This window comes from Colletotrichum costaricense (assembly GCF_030867565.1).
Source record: "Colletotrichum costaricense strain IMI 309622 chromosome Unknown Scaffold_10.1, whole genome shotgun sequence".
NCBI classification, from domain to species: Eukaryota; Fungi; Ascomycota; class Sordariomycetes; order Glomerellales; family Glomerellaceae; genus Colletotrichum; species Colletotrichum costaricense.
Window position 1 is genome coordinate 700,827 of NW_026848239.1, and position 27,987 is coordinate 728,813.

Consider the following 27,987-nt stretch of genomic DNA (forward strand, 5'->3'; position numbering starts at 1 on the left):
GCAACCTGCCGGCTTGCCCTATTCCGACAACAAAGTTATCCAGGACTTCTAATCAATATCGAAGTCTTTTGACCACTGCCGCCGTTCAAGGCTGCCCAGCCAATCTCGCATCGCCACTAAATGGCGGTCCGTCGACGTTGAGAATAAGTACACGATGCCCGGCACCGGGGTCCAAGCCCATCCCGATGCTGCCCAGGAGCGGCCGCCTTGTACGGTCTGCTGCGATCTCGACAAGGCGCATATGCCTGGATCTGTCGACTCCAGGGATTTTTCCCGCGATCTTGGGAGCATTATTAAGGCCGGTAAGAAGGGATGCCAAATATGTTACGCCATCAAAGTTGCTATCTTTTGGGCCAATAATGTCAACGTTCCCAAGAAGAGGCTGATGCTTGATGATTCATACGCCGTCATTCACCTGTACGAGGCTATCTCTATCCAATCATTTGTCAAATATCGGAACTCCGCGAACAATGTCATTCTCGTGAAGGGCATAGTCGACTTGTTCACGAAACCAGGTGAGAAAGTGATGAACCTTGAGGGGGCTTTCAGGATGGATATTGACACATTCACAGGCAAGCCGCTGCCGTGGAAGTCTATCGGAGTCTCTAATGAGGTTCCTCTCAAACTACACTCTAAGCATCGGCAGAAGACGATCCGTGGATGGGTCGATGAATGCAATGCAACACACAAGACATGTGGCACGAGGATGTATCCGTCTGAGCCCGGTCTTGCTCCTCGGCGGTTTCTGGATCTTGGAAAAAGCCCGCGGAACGGTATCAAACTGGTCGACTCTTGTTCAGTCTCCGGGCCCTACATCACCGTCGTCCATGGCTACACCGGCCCGTTACCGGCTCCTTCATCGTTGACAACCTCGGAAAACTTCGACCAGCGCCAAAAGTCTTTGCAGTGGTGGCAAATACCTGTGGCCCTGCAAGAGACCATGACGGTCGCTAGCGAATTGGGTATCCAGTATGCTTGGGTCCAAGATTTCTGCGTCATTCAAGACATCGAGGAAGACGTAAACTGGCACTTGGCTCGAGAGGATATCATCTTCGGACGGTCATACCTCACTATCGCCTTGACAAGCGTTAAAGATCTCAGGCTGAGCAATTTCGGCCCCGAGCGACAGAACAGCATAGCCGGCGTCGAAAACGCGGGTAGATCCGTTGCCATTCAAGTCAGTAAATTTGGCCGCACACACTACATTTATGCTCGGCAGAGTATGCATTGGTATCACGTGGCATTCGCCAACAAGACCTTGTTGCGGCCCATGGATGATGACGAAGAATCAAATGTCTTTGAAGAACACCATGGACTCTTCCAGCATGCCCCTGCTTTCCAGCGCCTTTTGCTGTCTCGCAGGGTGCTTTATCTGCACAAGTCAGAGCTTGTGTGGGACTGCCTTGAACGGCCCAGATGCGAGTGCGATGACCCAATGTACTTTGGACAAGGACAAAATGTTGTACAGAACATCCTGAAGAAACCCACCTGGATCTCGCGCGGGGCCGTCGGGCCTCCCGACTATGTGCTCAACCTTTACAAAGCCCTAACGCCGGCCGACCCCGAAGAGAAGCTGGCAGTTGTCGCCGGCCTCTTTCGACACATCCTTCGTCTCAATGGAAGATCCCACTTCGCCGGGATCGCAGTAGACACACCTGAAGAGCTGTCGCTTGACCTTCTATGGACCACCCTGCCGCCTGAGAGGGCGCAACCGAACCAGCTCGACCAAGATTCCCCATCTATCCCAGACGCATATCGACATCACACCAGTCGCATCCCGTCATGGTCCTGGGCATCCATGGTTCTGAGCAAGGGAACTACATTTGGAGGAGCCTCACAGCTATCGCCAGGCTACACATTCGACTCTTTCGATCGCAGTATGTCATTCGGCTCAGTGGGAATGTTCTACGACGAGTTGCCCGGATCCGACGATAGTCTGCTAGCCACCAACTACCGCATAAAAGCCAAAGCGGCGATTCGACCGATCACTGCCGTGCCACCGATGGGCAGAAGACCCCTAATTCCACATCTGTTTAGCTGTTACGACGGTGATCCCTTGGATCGCAATTCTCACATGATCTTCCGGTTTCTGCCGGATTGCGCGAGGCTTCGCGGTTCGTTCCAAGCCAGTGATGGGTTCAAATGTTACATTATGCTGCTAGGCGTCGCGACGCCAGTTGGGCATGACCGGGAGGGACCAATCAACCAGTCTTGTACCTGTGCACATACTGAATACCACATGCAAGTTGGCTTGGTCCTGCGAGAATCGCTGCGGAATGAGGGTGCATTCGAGCGGATTGGGACGTTTGCAGTATCGGAGAGTCGCGGCATGTTCTTGGGAGTCGTGCCGCGTGACTTGACCCTAGTCTGATGCAGAATGGATGGCTTTTTTTTTTAGCTGCTGGGGGGACTTTTTGTTATGCCAAGGTCGGCATAGATCAATCCCAATCTCCAAAGAATGACAAGACAACCTCGATGATTGTTTCCTTCATGGAAAGAAAGTAGGACGACTTCTAAAAATGCTAGATACGCTGGTAGTCGAAGGTCGTCGGAAGTGGGGCACAGCCCGGCCATACTCTGACATGTCCGGCTCTCTGATGCAAGTGATAGGAAGCACGCAACAATGCAAACATTGATAGGCGTCTAAATCCTTTTAACTTATCTCAAGTGCTGATGATTGACGTTTCCGTTATGCCTTTGAGCACTTGACACTAGGCACACAGTTACAATTCGATGCACATGCAGAGCCTGACCAAGCCCCTCTCCATCCATCTGCTAGTAGCTGCCAGTACCTACTGCCAACTGCCGGACAGTCACAAAACCAAAAGGGAGGACACTGCAAGCGAGAGGTGAAGTATCTCAAAATGCAAAAGAAGAGACGCGATCGGTGGGACTCGAACCCACAGCCTTCCGATGATCTTTTACTCGTAAAAGTCGGACGCTCTGACCAAATTGAGCTACGAAAGCAACCGCTGTTGGATGACGATTCCCGCTCAGATTGGGGCTTAGGTATTGTTTGCTGTAGACTGGTGGAGCAGCCCCTCCAATGGGTCCATGTCCGTCCCGGTCAAGTCCGTCAGCCGAGAAGCCGGTGTCTTTGTTCGTTCTACTGTTGACTCATCTTTCCAGGTGACACCAGAGTTTGGGTGTGAGTAATTTCGTTGCTATTGTTGTTATTATCAATGACTCTATGAGACGTCAGCATAGTTTTTGTCAACCAATCTCGTTGCTCGGAACACGGCGAAAGTGGCAAGTTGTTAGCCCGATTGTTTGTGGGCTGGAAATCCTCCCTTGCAGAAGCTTGCAGAAGATTAGCATCCATGAATCCAACTACGAGCCACAGACACCAGCAATAACCACTTGGATCGATAGCTCAGTGGTAGAGCGAGAGATTGCAGTTCCTCAGCTGTAACTATCTCTAGGCCCCGCGTTCGAATCGCGGTCGGTCCTTGGATTCCCTTTTGACATTTGCTGCAGATTGACGGTGAGCAGAAGTGAGAGAGTTTGCTACGTTTTTGTTGTGTGTGTCTCCGCAAAGGGATGGGACTCGCTTCGCGTGCATTTTGGGGTTGTCCACTTAGAGTTGAGCTAGGAGGGTCCACCGATTATGTAAATGACTCGGTCGGACCTCCCGACTAGAATTACTTCGTAGAGCGGGGATGAATGAGGCGGAATCAGTCTTCATAATTGTACTTCAATGCAAGTATGTAATGAGATGTATGCAGGTTCATGAGAAAGAGAGTATTTGTGTGATCGGCGGATTTGTCAATATCAAAGAGGCACCATGAGAGCGGCACCCGCCATTACCGCAACTCCCCAAACAGCCATCATAACGCCATTAACTATAGACGAACCGGCGGCCTTAGAAGAAACTCCAGAACTGGGCGTCTCAGTCGGGCCCGTAGACGAACTCTCTCCAGTACCAGCAGCCGAGGTCTGAACTGCAGCCCCAGAAAGACCCTTATTCACAAGCGTGATCCCAGGCGTGATCAACGCGCCAACGTAACTCGTGCTGTCCTTTGCCTCAATAGTCACTGTGTTCGGTTGCAACGAAACAACCGAGCCCTTGATCGATATGGAGCTGCCTGTAACGACTCTCCCGTGGAAAGTGAACGTGCGGTCTACCACTTCCACATCGTTTACATTGTACAACTTGCAACCTGTAGACGCAGTGTAAACCTCTCTGGCGGTCGAAGAGTAGCAGTTCCCATATAGTCCCGCGGTATACCCACTAAGAAAAAGAAGAACACATCATCAGACCTTTCCCAGCTTTCGAGAAGGAGAACTAACTTCAAAAGGGTGCTGAGCTTACCTCGGACAACACGCGATCACAGTCTCCGAAGGCTCCATCGCAGACATGAACAAATCCGCCTTCAACTCAAACGTGGGGTTAATCTCCGACGCAATAGACGTGGTCGTCCCGGCGTCGAAGGTCAGCGTCGGGTCGGCAAAGACGCCGCTCAATGAATGCGACGATGTCTCATCGCGGATACCGTAGCCTGCGGTGACCCATCCGGAGGGACACTGGCTGCCCGGGGAATAATGGAAGAGGAACCGCTCAGTAGAGGTCCGGCGTGAGTGGTATTCTGAGTTCATGGCATCGCCGGAGGGGATGCAGTCGTCGTATGGGTCGCGGTCGACTTCGCAGGTTTGTTGCCAGTATGCCACGCCCGGATCGAATTTGCGAGCTAGCGCCGGGGTTGGGGTTGAGGTTGCGCATGATGCCGGGGCTGTCCATATTGTCGTTAGAGGTCCTAGGTTGAGGAGGGCTGTCCCGGAAAGAGTAGGCGTCGGCATGGTGAAGGTGAGTGGGAACTGGATGTGTGACAAAGATCCTGAATTGGGACTGTCATGGTGCAAAAGTTGAGGGAATCGCGGAATTTTGGGTGGTTTTCATGTTGTTGCCTGGATAAGAATCTAACCTGATGGTTGATATTAGCTCCGGCGCAGCCCAATCATCACGCAATATTACTCTAGGTTATAATATCCTTGAGAAAATGGACAATTTTGATTGCTGGAATTTGCCGATGCAACCGCAATCTAGGACAATGATACCTGGATCTCACGCCAAAGGGACTTTGGTAAGTGCCATTTGACCTCGGTCACACGAAGGATCAACATAAAGCGAATTTAAGCTTAAAAGTTTGACAAATGTCTAATATTGAATAGCAGCATCAACTCGGACCAAAGTTCCATCACTCACTTGGTGGCAAGTGAAGCTCAATCGCTACAACCGATCTCAATACCCTTGGCAAACAGCTTGCCTCCAACAGGAATGAATCCAGCAAGAGCACCAGCAATGCTCCCAACCCAACCGCATCCACCGCTCTCCGAGTTGGCAGTAGCAGAAAACTCAATAATCAAGTCATCAGGCTGCAGCTGACCGTCAATGTACGCCGTCACCCGCAGCGACGACGGCACCTTGTGGCCCCAAGTATGGTTCATGCACTGCGCCAACCCGGGCGAGTTCTCCCTGCGGCACGCGTACTGACAATTTCTCGAACTCTGGGGACCACACGCCGCGTCGGGCGTGTACCCAACGCTTTCCATCCACGTCAGTCCCCGGCAGCCGTTGAAGACCTCGTATCCGTAAGGGTCCGAGACTCTGCTGAGAACCTCCCACATGGACTGGACGAGGCCGTCGCGCATCTCGTTGCCCTCGAGGCCTGGCGTCTTCCCCCAGGCTCCGTTCATCTTGACTCGCACCGTCACGTCCGGGTCGTAGTCGTCGGCGTGCGTGCACTCGTTGGTCTGGGCGCCGGCGGAGCGGTCCGTCATGATGGCTCTGGTGTTGCCGGTCTCTCCGTAGATGGTTTGCCACGTTACGGCGAAGAGGTCGAGGTTGCCGACGTCGATCATCCTGTCGCTGAATCGCACTTCCATCTGGACCGCTGCCGAGGCCTGGCTGGCCAGAGTGGCGAGGAGGAGTGTACCGATCGTCTTCATCTTGGTTCTTACACTGGCTTCCAGGGCATGATGTCAGCTTTAACGTCCTAGTAAATCAATATTGTTGTGTTTAGGGCTTACAGAAAACTGCAGTAAAGAGATTAGAGAATATTCCGATCACAGGACTCTAGCGATGGCTTCCACAGATGTCTGAGGGTAGCCTGCATTCGAATTTGAGCCAAAGGATGGGCTTCAAGCCCCTGTTATACTTATGCTCACATCAATTCATCGAGTGGCTCCATCCATCTCACGATAATCCGAAACCTGCCTAGTTATTGAACTCAATCTGCCATGCTCCAGATATCATACTCGAAAAAGGGAATGCAGTGTGATGGCCTGAGAGGCAAATACCCATAACCTCCATAAGTCTTCCATCTACAAGCGCCTCCTCGGAAGCTGATTGGAAGCAATTTAAGCGTGCCCGACAAAAGTGCTCCTGAATTTCTCGTTACCAACTTTGAAGCTACCTAAAAAGGTGCCCCGGTTGCTCAGCCGGTCACAGCATGGGAATTGCGCACCTTGAGGAATAAGGATTTTACGGCACATGCATGCCACGTTTCTGACATGTCAAATCCCATCGGCTTAAGATACCAGGAATGAAAGGACCCTCTCCACGTTGGAACCAGGGGCGTAGCTGGGGAGCATCCCATAAAGGAAGCCTGGAGTTGCATTGACGTACAAAATTGGGAAGTCTTCCCCATTTAAACCACTATTTACGGTCCAAATGGCAGGAGGCTCAATCCAAAAGTTCCCCCTGACAGGTTGGCCAAGAATATCGAGGGCATGCGCGTTTCAGTTGTTCAAATCAGCACCCTCCAGATCAGGCATCTCGAGTCATGAAAAGAAGCAGGTGGTGAGCAGGTTTGCTAAGAGCTTCTTCGTTGTTTCTTTTGCACAGCACTACTGCAGTACGATGGATACTCAAACGACATAGAGTTCATATTCACAATTGCTCGCTGAAAACTGCGAGCATTTCCTAAGGTCAAAGTCTTATACACAAAGTTCATCGTGACAAGGCAAGCAAAAACTGGCGTTCCAACGTATGGCGAGACTGCAGACTTATTGCTCCTCCTCCAACGAGTTCTCGTTGTCGTGATATCCAGGAGCAGACCCTTATCAAAATGGCAATCTTCAACCGTCACACGGACCTCCGGCCGCATTTCCAGAAATGTGCTGCCCACCACATGCAACTGTGGGCACCTCGTCCCATATCTCACCTAATATTTACGCTTATCCGCTTAGATCCGTTCCTGAAGTGGTCTTATAAGGAGCCGGACCCAGTCTCCATCGTGGCATTCCGATCCCAAGTCCTCGCCCACTCGGGAACTCGGTCTTGGTATGCCCAACTACCCGCAAGGGTTGAGGGGCTGCGAGTCATTCAGAGCTCCATAGGGCTGACTCGTGTAACAACGGCGGCGAGATCCGATGCGATGTTGGTTTGAGTGGAAGGTGATTATACTCCATGGGTTCCTCTCCGAGTTAGTCGACATGTACCTATGTTGCTGTGTCCAAGCAAGTGTGCAGCACAGTATCTATTTCGTATGTCAGTACTTCTTTTATCAGTTTCCTTTGGCCCTACTAAAGCAAAGGCAACTCCGACTGCTACTGCTATTATAAGTGGTCTTTCTTCTAGTCTTCCACATACGCTCTGAAGAGAAGCGCGCGGTGATTCCAGTGCTAGTGGTTCTTAGAAAGGGGTCACTCGTGTGTAAGCCGGTCCCATTATCCATCGCCCGCTTGCTACGATAAAATAAAGGAAGCTTGGTCTTGAAAGGGCCAATGTCTCAACGGCGGGGCTTGATCGAAGGCCGAAGTCATTTGCCTCATGAGTGACGAGCAAAACAGACCCTTTCTAAGGGCTAGCTCACTCTGCAACCTTAGTAGGGCGCCAAGTCATTGTATTTTTATTGGGGGTATTCGGGATGATCCATGATGAACCGCCTCCCTCAAACCAGTAGATTTACGCATAGAGACTCTTATGTCTTCGAGTGATACATCTCCATCAAGAACCCTAGGAAAGATACCAGCTCGATGATTCTAGATACTTCATGATTCTAAACATCCTGACTTTCTGTCAATGAGAGCGTTTAATCGACCACCAATCACCAAAACTTGGGGATTAGGCATGTAGCAATGACTTACATGATCTTTCTCTATCCATGTTTCACTGTCGTCTCTCTGTATTCATTGCATTCCGAATTACCGCCTTGGCTCAGATATTCGTAGAAAACGTTGGCAGATGAAAGCAGCGTGAACTTTATGCTCTCGCGTGGCTTGGGTAGGCGCACTTTATTGGCGATTTGACTTTTAGTATGTAACGGCGAGGAGTCATCAATTAAGGAGGCATCTTTCTCCGGAACGTGTACCTTTCTGATGTTGCGGTCGTTCCCATGGTTCAATGTTCTTTCCTTCTGTGTATATGTTCAATTCCGAGGAAGGAAAGAACAATAAGACAGCAGCCTGTGATCTTGAATACATCAAAGCCACGACGAAACAAGAATCAGTCAGACAACTTTAAAATATGTCTCCAGCAAAGAAGAAGCCCGGCAAAAAACAGCCATCCCCCGATCCTCCCGATAGCGATGACTCTAGTCTACCCGTCTTCTTCCACATGCCGCAAGAGAAGTGGCCATGGCACCAATTCTGTCAATGGTATCCCTCCGTCTTCACCGTCTCGAAACAAGAGATTTCCGCCCTTTGCGGCCGCGAAGTTGACCCCGCCGACCCGTACGGAAGCATCACCGTCACCTGCGCGGAACAGTTCATGATGTACTGCAAGGCAGCCTACTTCGGCGACACGCAGCGACAGGCGCGTATCATGCAGGAGAAGGACCCCAAGGAGCAGAAGAAGCTCGGCAAAGGCACCGTGGGCTTCAACGACGCGAGGTGGGATGAGGTCAAGAGCAAGGTCGTGGAAGTGGGCAGCATTGCCAAGTTTGGGCAGAATCCGCACCTCAAGGCGATTTTGATGTCCACAGGGGAGAGGTTGTTGGTCGAGGCATCGAGGACTGACCGCATATGGGGCATCGGGTTCAAGGCGGATGAGGCTATGGTGAACCAGGCGAATTGGGGCGAGAATCGTTTGGGCAAAGCGCTAATGGAGGCGAGGAGGATCCTGAGAGAAGAAGAAGCTCAAGAGAGAATGGGAACGAAATCAAATAGCGAGGAAGATGTGGAAGAAGGAGAAAAGACTGGGGGTATTGCTCACGCCCAATACCTGCCCTGACAACATTGGCAAAGTCTATACACAACTATATCTGGTTCCAAGCAAACAGCTCTATACTTGAGCTCCGTTCGACTCCGCAAATCCGCTGTCAACCTTGGCTAGCATTCTCCTTGCATACACCCTCTTCGCCCACTTATAGGCCTCGACACCAGCCATAAAGATGAAAACATCGACAAACACAATCGCCCACTCCCAGCTGATTCCATGATGCATAAACACCACATGATCCAACACGGGTATGTACAGCGTCGGAAACACAACAAAAAAGACAACTGTCACAGACAAAAAGAGAAACTTGTTACCCCACAGATGCTGGCCCCAAGCCTTGAAACCCGCTGGCATGTAGAAGAGAGACCGGCGTGAATCAATAAGCTCCCATGCGAAGAGGAGGAAGATCCAGGTCATGGTCGTATAGCTCGTGGCACGAGCGCGGAATACGGGCTCGCAGGCTGTAGAGTAGGCGTTGTTGCACTCGATACCGAGGTTGCCGCCGTTGAAGCCGAATACAACCAGGGTGAAGGCTCCGAGGACGCAGCCTGCCATAATGAGTCCATAGACCACCATGTCGAGGATGAATTCGTGCGTGAAGACGCCGTATTTGAGCTGGGATATCATCGTCAGTATTCAGTTTACTACTTCCACCAACACATCAGAGTAGGACGCTCACATTTTGTGGCGGTCGTTTAAGAATGTCTGGCACCGCCTTCTCAAATCCAAGTCCAGTCTCACAGAAAGCACCCGTACCAAGTAACATCCACAGAATCTCCACAGGCGACAACAGAAAGACCGACGTATCAGTCTCGTCCTTGAACGCCAACCCCGTAAGCAGCGCAATCACAAATCCAATGTTTGCCGCCAGGACGTGGAGGATAAACTTTTGGATATTGTCAAAGATCCGGCGGCCTTCTTCGATGGCGTTCAGAATGGATGCAAAGTTATCATCCGTCAAGACGATGTCGGAAGACTCTTTCGCCACGTCCGATCCGGAGCCCATGGCGATGCCAATATCGGCCCGCTTCAGACTCGGGCTGTCGTTGACTCCATCGCCAGTCATGGCTACGTACCGACCGCGGCGGTGAAGCGCTTCAATCATTCTCACTTTGGTACTCGGTGCGCATCGCGCCACCACTAGAGGCAACTGCGGCAGGTCATCGATCTGGGCGTCAGTCAGGGCGTCAAAATCGTGTGCGGGCATGACCATCGCCTCGGCAACGTCGGCAGCGAGGAGCCGGAGCTTTTCGGGCGGCGGCAGGATGCCAACCTCTGTGGCGATGGCTCGGGCGGTCTGGGGGTGGTCGCCGGTGAGCATGTGGACGACGATGCCAGCTCCTTGGCACATCTCAACACTAGGCCGGGACTCGGGACGAGGAGGATCGTAGATACCGATGAGGCCGCGGAAGGTGAGATCAGTCTCGAAGTTGTTGCGATTTGGGGCTTTGCCGTCTGCAAATTGGGCTTCCGAAAGGTCACTGCTAAGAGTTCGATGTGCGAGCGCGAGAACACGTAGACCTTGGCCGGCCAGCACCTCCATGTTGGATATGATGTCTTCTCTGTAGCGGTCGGTCAGAGTGCGGGTATCGTCACCGTACGCGATAGTGCTGCAAGAGCTTAAGACGCGCTCGACAGCGCCCTGTAGGGTCATATTAGTCTATTATAGATATACGTTGATTGATGTGTGCAGCTTAGGCTCACCTTTGTGAAGATATGCATCTCTTCCGAGGCCACATCCTTGAAGATGACAGACATCTTTTTGACATCCGAGTCAAAGGGAAACTCTGCAATTTCTTTCCAAGAAGCTTCTGAGCCTTGGGACAGCTGCAATCTGTTCCAGCCAAACCGGGACGCAAACACCTCAATAGCAATCTCAGTGGGTGCTCCGCTAGCTGTCCACTCCCCAGACCTGGCGGGATCGTCTACGACCTGCTTCAACGTTGCCAGATTTGCAAGCGACGCCACATTCAAGAACCATTGCAGAGCAGGCTTCGTCGCAGGCTCGTGGTGCGTATCAATTGGCTCGGCCCGTAGATCGTGCTCTTTCTCGGAGACGGAGCCGATGTCCTCTGGTTGGCCAGCCGCAAAGTGGACTTCACCAGCAAAAGGATTGTATACGTCGTTCGTGGTGTGGACAGAGTACGTGCCGCAGCCCGGAAGCCATGCCTTTCGGACTACCATACGTCCTTGGGTAATCGTACCGGTCTTGTCTGAGCAGATATCTGAGATGTACGGTGGTTAGAGATTAAACGATGACGAGGCAAGATAGTCTCCGCCGAGGTCAATAGGAGATGGATCACTTACTGCTAACTCCTCCAAGCGCTTCCAGACTGGACAGATTCCGAACAATGACGTGTCTCTCAAGCATCTTCTTGGTGCCAGCAGCCATGGTGACAGTCAGGACCAGTAACAAAGAAACAGGAATCGTCCCAATCGCGGTAGTGACTGCGTAGATAATCACATCCTTGCGAGAATCAAACTTGTTGACGCCAAGAACAACGATGGCGCAGACAATAGCAAACAGAAACAGCCACAGAAATAACTGAGAGAGCTTCCTTTGCAATGGCGTGCCGATGGTAAGTCCCAGGAACTCACCGATCCACGATTTGGTAGCCGTGTATCCAGCGGCAAAGTACGCAAAGATCGAAGCGCTCCCATCCTCGTTGCGCTTCACCCGGGACTTATCTCCCGAGCCGCCGTTCAATGCACCAGCAATGAGACCAATCTCGGTAAACATGCCAGTAGCAAACACGACGCCGCGCCCGCGACCCTTCGTGATGACCGTGGAGCTGTACACCACATTAAGTCGATCCCCAGGGCCCATATCTTCGTCAAACACCGAGTTGGGCATCTTGGAGACAGGTGCGGACTCTCCCGTAAGTAACGCTTCGTCCGCCTCCAGGTTGACTGCCTCAATGAGTCTGATATCCGCCGGCACCGAGTCACCCGTGTTCAAGTCGATGATGTCTCCAGGTACTACGTCGGCCGTCTGTATCTCGATCGTCTTGCCGTCCCGTACAACCTTACATGTCGGCTTGCCGAGGTTCTTTAGCGAGTTGATTGTCTTCTCGGCTTGGAGGGTCTGGAAGAAGCCGATGAAGATGTTCAGGACGATGATGCCGCCTAGAATGCCGCCTTCGATCCAGGCTTGGATGCCGAAACTTGCGCCGAGTGCTAGTAGGAGGACCTATTTCAAGTTTTGATGGTTACCTCGTGTTGTTTTGCATTTCCACGAGCCAGACAAGCGAGGTTCTGGCTATTGTAGACTCGAGAGACAACTTACCAGAGTCATGGCGTTGAAAATCTGCTCGAGAAAGATTTTCAAAGGCTGAACGCCCTTTTGTTGACGAAGCTCATTGCGCCCCAATTCGGCCAACCGACGGATGGCATCGTCGGGGTCTAACCCTTGGGTTGCGTCGACATGGAGTTCTTCGAGAACCTGAGCAGCCTCCAAAGAGTGAGGTGGTCGAGAGAGAGGCTTGTTGGATTGTCCTGAGGCATGCTCCTGGAAGGAGTCTGCCGTCTTTTCGGTTGCTTTCATAGCTCAAGATCTGCTCAAGTTGCAAGTCTGCAATCAACTTTAAAGTCTGATGGGAAGGGAGCAATGCAACTCCGACTTTGGCTGTACGCCGTGATATTTGTAAAGCGGTATCTTTTCGACATCTTGGCCTCGACGCAAAATTCCTCGCTCTACTGGAAACTACGAAAGTCCAAATGCATCATAACGTTCACTCTGCTGGTCCCGAAAAGGCAACCAAGACTCAACGGCAACGACGTAGAGAGTTGAGGGCCCATTCTCTGCTTTTCTCATTCGTTGGTAGACTTTACTGGTGCTACCCAGCTGATGGAACCTGCGAGATGAGTCCGAATGTCCGGTTGCCATTACGTGGGCTGTACGTAACAAAATCCCAAGTCATTGGCTTGTTTCTAGACAGTATGAGAGAGTATAGAGTCAGTTGACTCGATTGTAGAAGGTTTGGCGAAAGACAAGCTGTCTTGACTGGGGCTAGAAAGATTACAAAGATGTTGCTGAAGTAGTCCGGGAGAAAGCCATTTTGCGTTCCATCATAGTGGACGGGAGCGACCCGGCAAGTGCATGTACGGCATGTAATTGACTTGCCTAATCGGGCAATCAACGTTTGAGCGCGGCTGACTCATGTGGGGAGCCTTCCCGCGCACGCAATGAGAATAAAGGTCTTGGGAGTCGATGATCTCCGGGTTGTGGGACATGAACGTGAGGCCTTCTTTTGTGAGGCCCGTGGAGGCGGGGAGACGCTAGGCGAAAAGAAGCAGCCAAGACGCAACCCAAGGCTTGTTTCCGCTTGATTCATGTTTGCTCCGAGATACTGAAGTCAGCAACACTATCCAGATCAAAGATCGTTAGCCTAAGCGACGGAAACAGCGTAACTTGCAGGCTTGCTACAGCACATCCCACAACATCGACTGAGAGTTTCCAGATTCTACCACGAATGATCGAACTAGCATGCCAATGATCAACTCTGCTTAGGAATCCAGTATACGTCCCGGTTTTCGTATTCCGCATCATCCCTGACCAGAACTTTATAGCTGTGTTTTACCAATCTCAAGGAGAAACACCATCAAACCCAGCGAAGACCCCCTTCACTTCAGCAACTTGAAGACGATGATGGATCACACCCCCATCAACCGCCTCATGAGCGGCGTAAACCTCCCCTCCCCATCCATAAGCTGCGCCGCAGGACTCACAAAGTCATCAGCGTAGTGTGCCATACACCCAAACCACCCATACTCGTCGATCCACTCCTTCTCGTCCATCCACCCGCTCAGTTCCTCCGTAAACGCCTCCACCTCGCCCGGGTCCCGACTGATAGACGCAATCTCCGACACGTTGAGCGGCAGCCCGTACCGCTCGTACATGGACGTCAAGTACCTCTTTGCATGCTCAACATCGCCGCTGTAATAGTGCACCCCAAGGAAATCTGGCCCCATTTTCTTCTTCTTCTTTTTCTCGTCCTCGTAGACAATCGCCATAAACTCCGCAAGCCACGCCTCGCCCCCGGGATCGCTAGCACACGCCGGCCCAACAAGCTTCTTGCCCCTCTTCTCCCGCAACTCGGGCACGACTTTGTCCAGCCACCAGGCCGCGGCGTCCGCCGGCGAGATGCCCTGCCGCTCCGGTTCGTTGAGGTAGTGGACCATCTCGGCGTCGGAGTCGCGGATCCAGTCCCACTCTTCCGTGTCCAGCTGCGCGCGCGTGCGGATCATGGGCCGGAAGGGGAGCCGGCCCTTGAGTTCGGGCGGGTACCATGCGTTCCAGTTGTGGACGGATTTGAAAGGGGTGACTGTAAGCGGCGCTCTTGCTTCTCTTGCTGCTGCTATGGGCTTATTGGCAGGGTCTGATGGTGATGTGGTTGTGAAGAGTTGATCGATTGCGTCTGGGCGGTCGCGGGTGTTGGTGTAGTCCCATAGGAGGCAGCGTTTTGAAGATTTGGGGGTTGCCATTTTGGGCAATTAATTATGCTGAATAGACTGACTACTGATCTAGGTATTGTGTTCTCTTGAGAAATGATTGATTTCTGAAAGAAAAATCTCGTGGAAATGAGGACTAGTGCTTGGCAATTTGTTGTTGATAATTGGCAGTCATCACCCGGAAGTGCAGTGCCGCTGCCTTACGTCACGGCCTCCCAAAACAAGTTCGCGGCCACCGGCTCCGATTTGGCAGAGACTCCGCCACGGCAACTTCGTCCACCTTACGCGTCCCCCAGAGGCTACTGACACCGGGGACATGGGTCATCAGTTATATCCAATGTTTTGGTCCATTGATATGATGACAAGAATTCTTCAGTAGCCTGGACGAGCACGGAAAATACCGCACAAGTTTTGAACAAAACGCTTTTCTCTTCCTTGATATATTTTGACAAATGGTGTAGACCCCAACACGAAACCGGACGCCCACTACTTTCTGTTGCGCTGCGGTCTCGCGTTCTTCTCCATGCGCTTCTGCTTCTCCCATCTCGCCTTCCTGATGTCCTCGACACCCTTGATCTCCTTGCGACTGCCCGCGCCGTCCTTGTACTGGCCGATGCGCTTCTCCTTGGCCTCGGCGATCCTCTTCTTCCGCACCTCGTAGTCGTCCCGGAACTTGTCGGCCTGCTTCGGCGCCTTCTCCTGCTTGTGCTTGTACTGCCGACCGGACGGCAGGTCCGGCAGGTTGCCCTTCTCCATGCCGCCCACCTGGATGCGCCCCAGCCGGTTGGCCTTGCGCCAGCGGTCGAACCGCCCGCTCTGGAAGCTGGCCGCGATCTTGACGCCGCTCTCGCCGCGCACGAACTTGGACCCCTTGGAGCCGTCCTCGTCGTTGGCCCGCGCCACGTACTTGTTCTGCTTCTTGTCCCAGCGCATGCCCGCCGCCCGCGTCGGCTCGCCGAAGCCCTTGGCCGTCTCGTCGTTTGTGAGGTCCATTTGCACGTCGCGCGCCGCCTGCACGAAACTCGACGTCTGCGCGCCGGACGTGACGCCGTAGCCGCGCTCCTCGGCTGCGTTGATCGTTCTCGGGGTGTAGGACATGAAAACGTCCGAGTCGCGCCAGGAATCCGGCTTCTTCTTCTTCTCCTTCTCGCCTGTGTTGGTGATTGTAACCTCGAGGCCGTCGTTGTCGTCGGAATCGTCAGAGTTGTAGGCTTCTGCGGCGCCGTCGTCCACTTCCCCATCGAGTCCGTCATTTGAGTCGTCCTCGGCACCGTTCAGACCATCCATGTCGTCGTCTGAGTCTAGCTCCTCCTTCTTGTTGCCGCGGTGTGGTGTGATGCGTTTCCTCAGCTGCTTCATGACTTCGACTGCCTCACTGCTCGACCCCTTGCCTCCCTTTCCAATCTCGAAAATGGTCTCAGCAGGCCTGAAGCCACTGATCTTGGCCATCATGTCGTTGCGGGCTTGTTCCACAGCGCTGGCGTCTTTACCAAACAGAGGATGAAGTTCGTGCCATCCCTTTGTACCCACAAGCTCTCTGGCTCGTTTTGCGCTCTGGCTTGAAGCGGAATGCCTAGTCTTCAGGTACAGCTTCTCAGCTTTTGTCGAAACTCTACGCAGCGCCTCCAAGTCGCCCTCCTCTTTCAGAATCTTGTCCATCCACTCCATGTTGATCTCGATTCTGTCTCTCTTCAAACCACCCACAACGACGTCTTCGGCGTACGATGGGTTTTCGGTCTCGTGGCCTGCAACCAGCCTGCGGCCAAGGAACAGCTGGAGATCCAGCAGATAAGGTGTGTCCAGTTCGCGCACGATACTGTATGCCCAACCTCTTTGACCGGCACGGGCCGTACGTCCGACACGATGGACAAAGACCTTGGGTTGCGGAGGGAAATCGTAGTTGATGACGTTTGCGAGAACGGGGATATCGATACCTCTGGCGGCGACATCCGTCACCACCAAAATGTTTGCTCTGCCGTTTCGGAAGTTCTCGGTGTTGATGCGACGCGCTTCTTGGTCCAGTGAACCGTAGACGTGAGAGACTGCGTAACCGGCCTTTGTGAGAAGCTGCGCCAGATATTCAACGTGATGCTTTGTTGCTGCGAAAATAATAGTCGAGTGTTCCGTGGGTTTGCCGGTGCCGCCACCCTCACGCTTTCGCTTCTTTGATGGTGCAACATCCAGGGGAACGCCGTCTGGTGTGCCTTGTGGCATCTTGATGAGGTCGTTGAGAATATGCAACAGGGAAGCCTCCTTTTCGGCTCCCTTGACAGAGAAGAAGGCACTCTCGAGATCAGGGGAAACCTTGGTCTCGGCGTCCAATCTCACCAGGCTAGGGTCTTGCAGACCGGCCCGCGCAAACTCAACCAAGGATGCTGGCAGTGTGGCGGAGAACAGTAGACTCTGTCTCGACAACGGAAGGGCGTGGAGAATCTCGGTAAGCTGGGCAGCGAAACCCATTTCGAAAAGACGATCGGCCTCGTCGAAGACGACGTACTTGATGGACGACAGGTCCAGACCCATTTCGACCTTGAGATGGAGGAAACGACCGGGGGTGGCGATGACGATATCCGGGTTCGACGACATCATGCTGAACTGGTCTTCCATGCTGTCACCACCAACGAGTAGGATGCACTTCAGGTCGGTCCCCTTGCTGAACTCCTTGACGACCTTGAGCGTCTGGAGCGCAAGTTCACGAGAGGGCGACATGATGAGCGCGCGCGTGCCGACCTTGGCGCTGTGCGCGCGCAGGCGCTCAATCATGGGAATCACGAAAGCCGCAGTCTTTCCGGAACCGGTTCTCGCCATGCCCACGACATCCTTGCGGTCCAAGATCAGAGGGATCGTCTTTCGCTGAATCGGCGTGGGGACGGAGAATCCCTTCTTCGTAATCGCGCGCAGGAGACCGGCGTTCAGACCTGCATGCCACAAAGATTAGTATCTCCAGCAAAAGAAGCAAGATCTTGTAGAAAGGGTTCGGCGACTTACCCATGGCTTGGAAACCACCACCTCTCTTTACCGACTTTCCCTTGATGTTGGACGACTTGCGGAACGAAGCAGCCTGCTTCAGCGCAATGAAAGCTTCGTCGCCATCCTCATCCTCCTGCCCCTCTTCGTGGCCGTTCAGGATCCCGTCCATGTCAAAGTCAATGTCTCCCACATCCTGACCCGCGTCGCTGCCATTGTCGAACAAGTGATCGGCGATGTCGACCTCTCCGTCGGAGGGAGTGGGAGATGCGGCGCGACGAGGCATCTTGGAGCTCTTTGTGGTTTTTCTGGCGAGGCCCCGGATTTTGCGGTCGTAGGTTTGGGCCCGTCGAAAAAGTTGATTTTCCCAAGGCGCGGGTTTTGCGAAACGGCAGAGCATCCAAGAGCTGGGCGGCGTCTTTTCGAAAATTTGGGCTTGGGCGGGACGAGAAATTTCTTATCGGATGGTCTTATCTTAGCGTCGTGGGGCAAGCGTTCGTCGGCAAGGGTCTTTAGCGGGTCCAAGTGGCTGTCACTGAGCCTCGTCTCGTGCTCACCAACCGCGCGCGACTGTCAACCTTCAACTTCCTTACATCTACAGTTCTCCTTGCCAGTCTACCGAGGTACAGCTGTCAATTTCGAATCTTTCTCAACAGACACTCGGTCATCACCATGGCCAGCGAAGACGTCAAAGAAGAGAAGGACGCTCTCGACGCGCTCGAGATCGAGGCAAAGGAGTTCGACAAGGTAATGCGACCGCCAGACAAACCACGGTGCACACCTTCCAAAGCCAAACGCTGACAATTTTCCCCTTTTCCCCGTTCTACAGGATGCAGAAATCGACAGAATCCTGAAAGCCTTCAGGCTAGACGCCTACGCCGTCCTCGACCTACAACCAGGCGTCCCCGAATCCGACATCAAAATCTGCTACCGCAAAAAGTCCCTCCTCATCCACCCGGACAAGACCAAGAACCCGCTAGCGCCCGACGCCTTTGACCGCCTGAAAAAAGCCCAGACGGAGCTCATGGACGAGAAGCACCGCGAGCGCCTCGACGAGGCCATTGCCGACGCCCGCATGCTCCTCATCCGCGAGAACAAGTGGACCGTCGACAGCCCCGAGCTCAAGACGGACGACTTTGCGAAAAAGTGGCGCAACAAGGCGCGCGAGGTGCTCATCGACAACGAGCACCGCCGGCGGCGGCAGATGAAGGCGCAGATGCAGGAGGAGGGCCGCGAGCAGAAGAAGGAGGAGGAGGAGATTGAGCAGCGGAAGCGAAAGAGGCAGCACGACCAGGACTGGGAGGCGACGCGGGACCAGCGCATCAGCAGCTGGCGGGATTTCCAAAAGGGAAAGTCGGGCGACGGGAAGAAGAAGAAGAAGATGAAGCCTATTGGTTGAAGTCTGGCATCACCACGAAAGGGGAAGGGGTTTGGGCCCTACTATGGGTTTGCATTGGTTTCTGATTACAGGCGGAAAGGGGGCTGGTGTTTTAAGGGGATCTTTCTTCACTACAGTTCGACAGGTCTCGACTACGGATTTTCGGGCACAAAGCATGTGTACAGCATGGTTTTATCAGCAAATCAGTGAGTTTGTTGTTTGTTGACCACCGCGGTTATGTCCCTAACCATTTCAGAAGTGCAATGCTCGTGTCTCCTCCCCCAAAAGTTCCCCTTATCCCCTCTCGGGGGTCATTTTTGTCTACTAGGTAAGCACCTTTCCCTCCCGTTCGTTGTATCGTGGCTATGATTTGCTTCATGATTTCAAAAACATGTACTTTTGACACATCCGCTTGAAAGCTTCGTGATATGTTAAGATCCCAGGAGTTGTCCGCCCTGCTCCTTCGAGATTCCGGTACCCAACCTCCGGATTCTCCCTCATGCCTTGTCCTTCTTCTTGTACTGAATGAACCGTCCCAGGTTCAACACAGCCTCCTCAGTACGCGTGCGCAGCTCAGGAAGAGTTCTCTTATCAATCGTTTTGACCAAAGCCTTGACCTTGGGCTGAACCGTCTCGAAGTGCTGGATAAAGTTGTCCTTCCAGAACACCTCCTTGTCGCACGGCATGTCCTCGTCTCCGTAAATGTCAAACAACTGGTTCAGGGCCTCGACGGCGTCGGCCGCCGGGGTCTCTGGCAGGGCAGTCACCACCGTGATCAGGAACACGCCAATCTCCCTGTTGAGCGCAAGGGGCGCCGGGTCCCGCGCCAGCTGGCCCAGGACGCCGATGCACTTTACGCCGAGACCCTGGAAGGGGTCTTCGGGCTCCTCGTCCTTTGCCTTGTCTCCGTTGGCCGCCGTCTCGGCCGCCTGTTTTGAGGGCAGGTTCTTGGTCGCGTGGTACAGCGCCATGAACTTTGTGTGCTCGTCGCCGCCGAGGGGTAGGCGGCGGGGCAGGCTGCGGGACACGGCCCACGCGAGGCTGGTGACCTTTGTGGCGAGCTCGACGTCGGCGGTGTTGGCGGCCAGGATCGGGGCGATGACTTGGCCCCAGACGGCCTTGCCGGACGGGGCCCAGGCCTTGAGGATACCGGCGTTGTGGTCGTCGGAGAAGTCAAAGACGGAGATGGACCAGGCGATGTTGCTGAGGGCGGCCAGGGCGTGGGCTTGTACCCGGACGTCGTCGCCCTCTGCTTGTGATGATGACGGGATCGCGAGGGTGATGAGCTGCGGGATGGCCTGCTGGACCAGCTCGCGCAGGGTGGGCAGGTCGTCCATGGTCGCCTCCTCGTCGACGTCATCATCGGCGCCGGTGACGAGGTCCATGTCGGCCTGCATCTCGTCTTCGTCCATGGAGTCGTCATCGTTGTCTTCGTCGTCACCCTCGCCAATGTCTTCGTCGCCAGAGCCGTTGTCCTCCTTGGCGTCCTCGTCCATTGCAGTGTCGTCGTCTTCGATTCCGTTCCATTCCTCCTTCTTGGCCTTCTTGCTGTCGCCTCCCTGGAGGGACTGCTGCAGCGTGGTTCCAACGTCGGCCAGGATCTCCAGGGCAAGCTGAAGAACCTCGGTCGGGTTGGACCATTGGCTCCTGGGTGGCAAATCAGTTTCCGGCGTGGTGTTCTTGAGTGCCGATGACAGAGTCGGGATGAGTGAGGCGTCAGATAGGTCCTTGGGGCCCGGCGTGCTGTCGAACCAATGCAAGGTGGTGAAAATGTTGTGCAGAATACCGCAAGCCAGAACGCCCTTTGCGCCAGCGACCTCTTGCAGCTTAGTCAACGCCGTGAGCGGCTTGGGGCTCTCGTCGGCGACGACATCCTGCGCCAGACGCTGGTTGTCTTCGGAAAGAGTCAGGAGGGCAGAGAGAGCGTCGAGGCAGATGCTTGACGGTGTGTCGGAATGAGCGATGACGGTGAAGAGCAAGTGCTTGATACCCTCGATGCCCACAATGGCTTCGAGAACCTCATCCTGGGCCTCGGCGAGAGCGGACAAAAGGCCAATGACGGACTCGGTGATGGTCCAGGTGACCTTTGTCTCGCCCTTGCTCAGAGATGAGCCCTTGGCAAGGTTTTGGAGAACCTGAGTTTGTCATGTTAGCGCACGGTAGATACTCACACGCACTCACATACACGGGTTCTTGTTAGTGAGTTTGAAATAAGTGACAACTTGACTTACAGTCTGAGAAGCAAAACCAATGGCGCTCAACACATCTTGACGGTACAGGTGAATGCAAAAGTCGGCCTCCTCCTCCTCGGCGAGAACCCTCAAAATGTCCCAACCGGCGGCGCGGCTGTCGAGGCTGGCATCGGTGAGGGTCTCGTTCAGGACGATGTGGACAATCTGCTCACGCAACAGCAGCTTCCGGCACTTTTCGTTGGAGACGAGGTTGGAGACGGCCTCGGCGGCGGCGGTGCGCGACTTGGGGTCGGCGCTCTGCAGGTCCTTGATGACGGGCAGGATGGACTTTTCCCTGAGGGCGGCGAGCTCGGGGTCGGAGGGGGGCTTGACGGTTTTGGCGATGGGGTCCTTGCGATGGCTTGGGCCGCCTCTGTTTCGTCTTGACTTTCCCATTTTGTATGAGTATGATTGGGTGTATGTGTGAGATCTTATGTAGTGTGTTGTGGATGTGAAGAGAGTGAGGATGAGATATTGTGAATTTTGGAGATGGCTTCTTATTCGGGGTTTGGACCAATGTTCGTGACCGACCCTATCAAAAAAGTTCCCAATGCTTCACTTCCCGAAAAAATAGAGTGACGAACAGAAAAAAAATTCAAAAAAAGGTGTTGCTATGGGCAGCCACAGTGTGGCTCGTGTTCCCGCCCGGCATCCCGTACCACCGATCTCCATTCGCCAATCACCAGTCGTCTCACCAATTGGTCCCATCCATCGACCAGATCTATCAGTACGTACTCCATTTTCTCACGTTGACTGTGGAACACAACGTGGAATAACGGCCCATGGGATAAAGAGTACAGCAGGGATGGCATATTTAGTGTGCTACACATAGGCAGACGCGGGCAGATACATGGCTCGGATGCCCGATCGAGGGAGAGAGTCCAGGCTTGTTTTCCGGGCCGGAAAGTTCAAGCTTCAGTGTTCAAGGGACGGGATACCTACCTGGGCTGACGGGAGCCTGTAAGGTACCTTTCCCCGCCTACCGCGTAGGGGCGCCACGCTAAGGTCAGGAACAGTACATTGCGTTCCCCAACCTTGTGAGACATCGGGAGAGACAGGTTCAATTGACGTTGAACACCTCTTAGCTGTCAAGTTAGGCATTTGGCAGTCGCGTTTGATGGAACTCAACCCAGGTATGTAGCATACGTACTGCCGCAAGTACGTACTTAGAATGATGGATGACATTGCTGTCACCGTGTCACACGCCCATTCCTTGCTTGGGACACCACCAGACGGACGCCGAGCCGGACACTTTAAACACCTTTTTTTCAACGGTCCCCTTAACGGACCTCACTTAATGCCACTTTTGCTTTTTTACCTTTGTGTCTCTCCCTCGATCCCTCTTCGTGCAGCTGTCATTATCGGCACTATGTACGTACAGATACGAATACTCCGTAGTCTGTACAGTCTTCGGATCCCCGCTGGCTCTCGCTCGGTCTCTCTCGCACACGCACACGTACGACCGTGACCACCACCTCTCAAATCCTCGGGTCCACGTCAACCTTGACCTATCACGGTTCACTAGGTAGCATACCATCCAAAGCAAAAAGCAAGAGCAAGAGCAAAAGCTTCGAGATCGTCCGTCCACCCCCACCACGCGCATCTTCCTCCGGGCCACGTCCGGACCAGCTCCACAGATCCACCACCCAGTACCCACCAAAGCTCGCGTCTGTGACATTGCACCACGCTGCACAGCCCAGCTGGAGCAGACAACCCTGGGATCTCAAATCTCTCGTCAAGGTCTGGCCCATCTAGGTGATCAATTGCCGGCAACGTTCCAACAGGGGAGGAAAACGAAGGGGAACCGCATGGGAAAGGGGGACCACTTGTTGTTTCCCACACTTGCGCCGACTTTCTTACCTTTCGTGTACGGAGTACGAACGACTACCTTGCGCATCGCATCTCACGGCATCTCTCATCCCATCCCGGCCAGTTCCCATCTGATCCCGTCCCGCTGGCCCGCTTCAGCAACTGCGTCTGTTTCAACTGCTGTGCTGTCCTGTACGCTCGCTGCTGCTCAGCTTTAGCCTCGACCTTACTCGCCCTCCTCCTACTCCTGCGTCAGTTATCCTTCAACTTTGCATCTGGAGCTTTCCAACGGATAACGCAGCCCAGCCAGCTTCTCTACCACCTCGACGGGAAGATGTGAGACGCCCAACCCTCGGATCACCGCTCCCCCCTCCCTTGCAACTTTCAGTCCTTTTTTCGGTGAACGTGTACCATCCACGCACGCTTCGTCTTACCTTCGCTTCCACTTCTCCCTTGCCCTTCTTACTCTCTCTCTTCCCCTCTTCTTCCTTTAAACTGTCCTCAGGCCCATCGCTGCTGCACCTCTCCGTCCCTCCCAGATAGAGAAGCATGCCGGATCCATGGCGCCAATTACGCTCCTTCGTTTTCCTCAGCGATGAAGAGATGGGGAAGAAGGACGACGACCATCACCGCCCTGGCGGCAGCGCCATCAAGAACCCCATGCTGCTTCGAAACAGGAACCCCCAATGGCAGCCCGCCGCCAAGATGCCCTCCCGCCGCCTCTTCCGACGCATCGCCTACCTCCTCGTCATTGCCGCCGGCCTCTGGTACCTCTTGAGCGACCTCTCCCTCGGTTTCGGCCAACGGCCCCCGAACTACATCTACCCGTACCCCGAAGACGCTTCTCCGTCCCGCGATCCCTCCTCACGAAAGCCCGGCCGACTAGCTCAAGGTCAACCCATCCCGCCAGCCACGGAACACGACTACAATGGCCCCGTCAAGTTCCACCGGCTCGCCAACTCGCTGCACGCCATTGCTGCTACCAAGGGCAGCCAGCCCATCAACCAAAATGTCCTCTTCGCCGCCTCCAACTTGCGCAGCATATCGAGCTTGCTACCGTTCGCATGTAAGATGGGCACTGAGCTGAGAAGCTACGTACACTTTGCCGTCATGAGCAGGAGCGACATCAACCTCGACGAGCTGAAGAAGATCAACGGCGTGGACGATACCTGCTACATCATCTGGCACGATGCCCGAGCCGACTTCTCCCCCCTCTCGACCGACGCTCGACTCGAACAATCCGCGGTCCGCGCGCTGCGACACATAAGCACATACATGCATCCTCAAGCTATCCTCATTGACGGTTCCGACGACGAATACGTCCCCTTCACGAAAGGAATGCGCGACGAGACGGGCAGGCTCAAGACCCCGCTGATTGAGCTTCCCGCTGGTGCCTGGACACATCTTTCATGGTTGTCGAAGCTTGACAGCGCTTCCCTAGCTGCGTGGAACCAGGTCAGCGTCGACATCCTGATCCAGGCCCCGGCGAGCGGGTCAGGCAGCCTGTTGCGGCTGCTCAAGTCTCTCAATGACGCCGATTTCACTGCCTTCTCGATCCCTCACCTCACCATTGAGCTACCGCAAGACATTGAACCTGCGACGGCCAAGTTCCTCGAGACGTTCCGCTGGCCGCCGCCACACGTGCATAACCCCGGGCGCGTGCAGATGCTCTCCCTAAGGCATAGAATCCCGAGACAGCGCATGACGGAGGAGGAGAGCTCCATACGATTCCTTGAGTCTTTCTGGCCAACAACGCCAAAGTACTCTCATATTCTAGTTCTTTCGCCGCAGGCGGAGCTTGCGCCTGGTTTCTTCCATTGTAGGCATAATCCATGTCACAAGAACTAGAACATCTGACTAACGATTACCAGACCTGAAGTATACGGTGTTGGAGTACCGCTACTCTCGCCTGACCACCCTCCAGAAATGGGACCAACGTTTGCTCGGCATCAGCATGACCACGCCTTCCATGTACCTGAACGGCAAGAAGGACTTCATCGAGCCGACGGCAGAAGGCGCAAGCGATCTGGAACCCGGAACTTCCTACCTGTGGCAAGCTCCCAACAGCAACGCCGTTCTCTTCTTCGGTGACAGGTGGATCGAGCTGCACGGCCTCGTATCGCAAGTCGACGCGCTGCAACACGCGCGGGGTGCCGAGCCGTCGCCGGCGCTGATTGCCGAAAAGCAGGTCAGCAAGATGTACCCCTCCTGGCTGGAACATATGCTGCGCCTGTCCCGGCTCAGGGGCTACTTCACGCTGTACCCCAGCGCGGAGACGGCAGCCACGATCGCGACAGTGCACCAGGAGCTCTACCAGGCTCCCGAGGAATACGAGAAAGAAAGTGGGGAGGGTAAGAGGACGGCGAGTCTCTCGGAATCGAGGTTTGGCTCGGGGTCCCTGGTCCAGACGATGGACACGCTGCCGAATAATGGTAGTCTCAAGCCCGCCAATGATCTTCCACTGCTCGGCTGGGAGGGCGAGGGAACGAACCTAAGGCACATCTATCAAATGGCGATAGAGTACATGTTCACATGGCGCGAGCAAGTCGGTGGCTGCAGCAAAGAAGAGTCTCAGCGGGATCACGTGGATGGGTCCGCGAGGGATCTATTTTGCACACCAGATGGTAAACTCAAGGCTTAATGGAGAATGAAGTGAGTGCGGAGCAAATCCCAAGGAGGGACAGCCTGCCGGTCAAGATGATTAAGAGAATCTTGTGCCAAGTGTATACTATATAGACCCTTTTTATATACCCACGGGATGGATGGAACACCAGCATGGACTGACACGGCGCGACGAAGACAAAGGCACAAAAAGGTGGGATACAAATAAGCGAAATGAGATTTTTTTGTTTGCAGCATATTCACTTCAAGACTGGTCCTGCGACGAAAGCTGCTGCTGCTGCTTCTGCGTTAGTTGATGAGTTCTTCTGTCCCTCTTGAGAGTTTGCTGAAATCTTTGTAATGACGAGTAAGACGACGCATGTTCCTACGATGCTGAGAGCCACCACGGCAAGGACCTAGGGTATTCGAGTCAACATGAGGGCAATTTCCAAGAGTCTTCATAAACATGAGGCAGGGGTCGGTGAGGTGAGAAGACTTACGAGCTGCGTCCTCCATCCGGTTTGCACGATGGCCGCTTTGCGACTATACTTGTTGACGGTTTCTTACATGCATCCACATCAGCCACTCTGCGCTTTTGGGGGGGAGCTTGCACCGTAGGGGAGGAAAGACTCACTTATGTAGTTACCGATCCCGAGACACAGACACGCGACGGCCAGGACCCAAAAGATGATGCCGAGGGGTTTGGCCATGCGCAGCTCGAGCTGGCTGGGTTCGGACTTCAGGTGGAAGGAGAGGACGATGGCGACGGCGACGATGGACATGTAGACTGAGAGGCGGAGGTAGCTTAGGAATGCTGTGATGTTGTGAGTGAGTGAGTGATGAGCGATGAGTGATGGGTGATGAGATTGAGGGGTGTGATATGGCATCTTGACATACTCCTCTCATTCGCGCAGTGGTCGCGCGCATCGCTCGTTTCGTTTTGGAAGAGGAGGGGGCCGAAGATGGGCCAGGCGAGGAATGTTGATTTTCCTGCGTGGCCTGAGCCGCTGTGAAGGGTGATGAGTTGTCAGTTTGAGACGGATTTAATTACAGACGATGAAGCCTTGAGCAAGATCAAGAGTCGAGTGAGTATCATACTTACCCAAGGTCTCCGACGTCAATTGGTCTCAAGAGCTCTGAGGGCCGGAGGGGCGCGCAGCAATGGAAGGTGAGGTCCTCGTCATCCATGTCTGGTCGCGAAGCCATGGCTGAAATGCAGTATGCTCGATTGTGTCGAATGATCAAATGTGAATTGAAGACTCTGAGTGTGAACATGAGGTTGAGTGACGGGAACTTGGAAGTCTGGGCACGGCAGGTTTGGAAATGGCAAGCGGATTTGATCACAAGCGCCATGTATGGTGTTATTTGAGCACTGTATGGTTTCTACCAGACTAAGGCGTTAAGCCAAGGATTTGGCGCCGGCGCGGACACTGTACGGCAACGGCGATCGGCGATCGGGCTCCACCTCGGCTCACCCGACTTACACTCTAGCCGATCTTGCCGGCGTTTTATGGGACATCTCCTGGTCTTTGTCATGAGTGAAGCATCACGGTAAAGGCCAAACAATATCTAAATGTCTCATAAAAAAGATGCCTCTTCTTCACATTGGACTCCAGAATCTCCCAATCAATGTTGGAGAAGTTTGAGTTTTCTTCGCTCCGCACAAAGACTTCATCGGGTCGTCCACCCAGGCGCAATATGATATCCAGACCTGGACTGCCGCCAGCACCGTTGCAAGTATACCGAATATGGCTGCCACAATGAAGGCGGCTAGAGCGCACTTGTACATGTGCCGAGGGGATTTTCTCCGTTCTGCGTAGCGCTCCCACCTAGTTGTCGGGGTTGGATCGTCGACCTCCTTCAGCAAACGGGCCAGCCGTGGGGCCCAGTGCGGATATTGCATGTACAGCTCCTGAAGGTCATCGGGGGTCTTATTCTCAGCTGATATTTCCAGCATGGTATGGCCTGGCTCTAGCAGACCTGGGTCAAGATCTTCCTTCTGCACCCATTTTTCGAGTATTCTTCGGGATTGTCCGTCACCGGAAGGTGGAAACAGGAGGTCAAGGGTCCTCAGCGTTTCTTGGAGGAGTGTTGGGTCAAGACAGCCACTGTCATATCACTTGTTAAGTTTCAAGTCACCCAAAAAAAGTTCCGAGGGGTCAGGGCTTACATGGATACAGCTTCTGGCAAAGACTGGCTTAAATCTTCCCGATCCGTCTTCAAAACCTCTAGGCTACGTTCGAGAAATGCGCGATGGTGGAAGACCAACAACGTCTTGAAACCTTCCCCTATAATCAAAGATAGGTGATCCGACAACACGTCGGTTGCTTTGAGAAAAACTCTGGCGTTCTTGGATAGGATATAAGCGCTGGAGTTCTCCATGTTGATGG

The 27,987-nt window shown here is 53.8% G+C and overlaps 11 protein-coding genes across 11 annotated transcripts; 4 read left to right on the top strand and 7 right to left on the bottom strand.

The window, feature by feature from the left end:
• Positions 1–154: 154 nt before the first annotated feature.
• CCOS01_09833 (uncharacterized protein) lies at positions 155–2,371 on the top strand (the record flags this gene model as incomplete). The annotated part of the gene is made up of 2 exons (XM_060457990.1): positions 155–515; positions 573–2,371. The coding sequence occupies 2 exons, from the start codon at positions 155–157 to the stop codon at positions 2,369–2,371; spliced, it is 2,160 nt and encodes a 719-aa protein (XP_060311155.1).
• Positions 2,372–3,771: 1,400 nt separating this feature from the next.
• On the bottom strand, positions 3,772–4,797 carry CCOS01_09834 (uncharacterized protein; the record flags this gene model as incomplete). The annotated part of the gene is made up of 2 exons (XM_060457991.1): positions 3,772–4,231; positions 4,313–4,797. 2 exons carry the CDS (start codon positions 4,795–4,797, stop codon positions 3,772–3,774), a joined length of 945 nt encoding a protein of 314 aa, XP_060311156.1.
• A 423-nt stretch (positions 4,798–5,220) lies between these two features.
• On the bottom strand, positions 5,221–5,946 carry CCOS01_09835 (uncharacterized protein; the record flags this gene model as incomplete). The annotated part of the gene is made up of 1 exon (XM_060457992.1): positions 5,221–5,946. One exon carries the CDS (start codon positions 5,944–5,946, stop codon positions 5,221–5,223), a length of 726 nt encoding a protein of 241 aa, XP_060311157.1.
• A 2,521-nt stretch (positions 5,947–8,467) lies between these two features.
• Positions 8,468–9,172, top strand: CCOS01_09836 (uncharacterized protein; the record flags this gene model as incomplete). The annotated part of the gene is made up of 1 exon (XM_060457993.1): positions 8,468–9,172. The coding sequence occupies one exon, from the start codon at positions 8,468–8,470 to the stop codon at positions 9,170–9,172; it is 705 nt and encodes a 234-aa protein (XP_060311158.1).
• A 51-nt stretch (positions 9,173–9,223) lies between these two features.
• Positions 9,224–12,704, bottom strand: CCOS01_09837 (potassium/sodium efflux P-type ATPase; the record flags this gene model as incomplete). Its single annotated transcript, XM_060457994.1, has 5 exons — positions 9,224–9,775; positions 9,840–10,802; positions 10,865–11,385; positions 11,468–12,350; positions 12,447–12,704. 5 exons carry the CDS (start codon positions 12,702–12,704, stop codon positions 9,224–9,226), a joined length of 3,177 nt encoding a protein of 1,058 aa, XP_060311159.1.
• Positions 12,705–13,813: 1,109 nt separating this feature from the next.
• Positions 13,814–14,644, bottom strand: CCOS01_09838 (uncharacterized protein; the record flags this gene model as incomplete). The annotated part of the gene is made up of 1 exon (XM_060457995.1): positions 13,814–14,644. One exon carries the CDS (start codon positions 14,642–14,644, stop codon positions 13,814–13,816), a length of 831 nt encoding a protein of 276 aa, XP_060311160.1.
• A 453-nt stretch (positions 14,645–15,097) lies between these two features.
• CCOS01_09839 (DEAD/DEAH box helicase) lies at positions 15,098–17,864 on the bottom strand (the record flags this gene model as incomplete). The annotated part of the gene is made up of 2 exons (XM_060457996.1): positions 15,098–17,529; positions 17,600–17,864. The coding sequence occupies 2 exons, from the start codon at positions 17,862–17,864 to the stop codon at positions 15,098–15,100; spliced, it is 2,697 nt and encodes an 898-aa protein (XP_060311161.1).
• Positions 17,865–18,250: 386 nt separating this feature from the next.
• On the top strand, positions 18,251–18,977 carry CCOS01_09840 (DnaJ domain-containing protein; the record flags this gene model as incomplete). The annotated part of the gene is made up of 2 exons (XM_060457997.1): positions 18,251–18,325; positions 18,408–18,977. 2 exons carry the CDS (start codon positions 18,251–18,253, stop codon positions 18,975–18,977), a joined length of 645 nt encoding a protein of 214 aa, XP_060311162.1.
• A 476-nt stretch (positions 18,978–19,453) lies between these two features.
• On the bottom strand, positions 19,454–21,583 carry CCOS01_09841 (uncharacterized protein; the record flags this gene model as incomplete). Its single annotated transcript, XM_060457998.1, has 2 exons — positions 19,454–21,091; positions 21,188–21,583. The coding sequence occupies 2 exons, from the start codon at positions 21,581–21,583 to the stop codon at positions 19,454–19,456; spliced, it is 2,034 nt and encodes a 677-aa protein (XP_060311163.1).
• Positions 21,584–23,545: 1,962 nt separating this feature from the next.
• Positions 23,546–25,637, top strand: CCOS01_09842 (uncharacterized protein; the record flags this gene model as incomplete). Its single annotated transcript, XM_060457999.1, has 2 exons — positions 23,546–24,815; positions 24,868–25,637. 2 exons carry the CDS (start codon positions 23,546–23,548, stop codon positions 25,635–25,637), a joined length of 2,040 nt encoding a protein of 679 aa, XP_060311164.1.
• A 220-nt stretch (positions 25,638–25,857) lies between these two features.
• On the bottom strand, positions 25,858–27,979 carry CCOS01_09843 (uncharacterized protein; the record flags this gene model as incomplete). Its single annotated transcript, XM_060458000.1, has 7 exons — positions 25,858–26,013; positions 26,098–26,159; positions 26,232–26,411; positions 26,495–26,604; positions 26,700–26,858; positions 27,262–27,705; positions 27,768–27,979. 7 exons carry the CDS (start codon positions 27,977–27,979, stop codon positions 25,858–25,860), a joined length of 1,323 nt encoding a protein of 440 aa, XP_060311165.1.
• Positions 27,980–27,987: the final 8 nt, after the last annotated feature.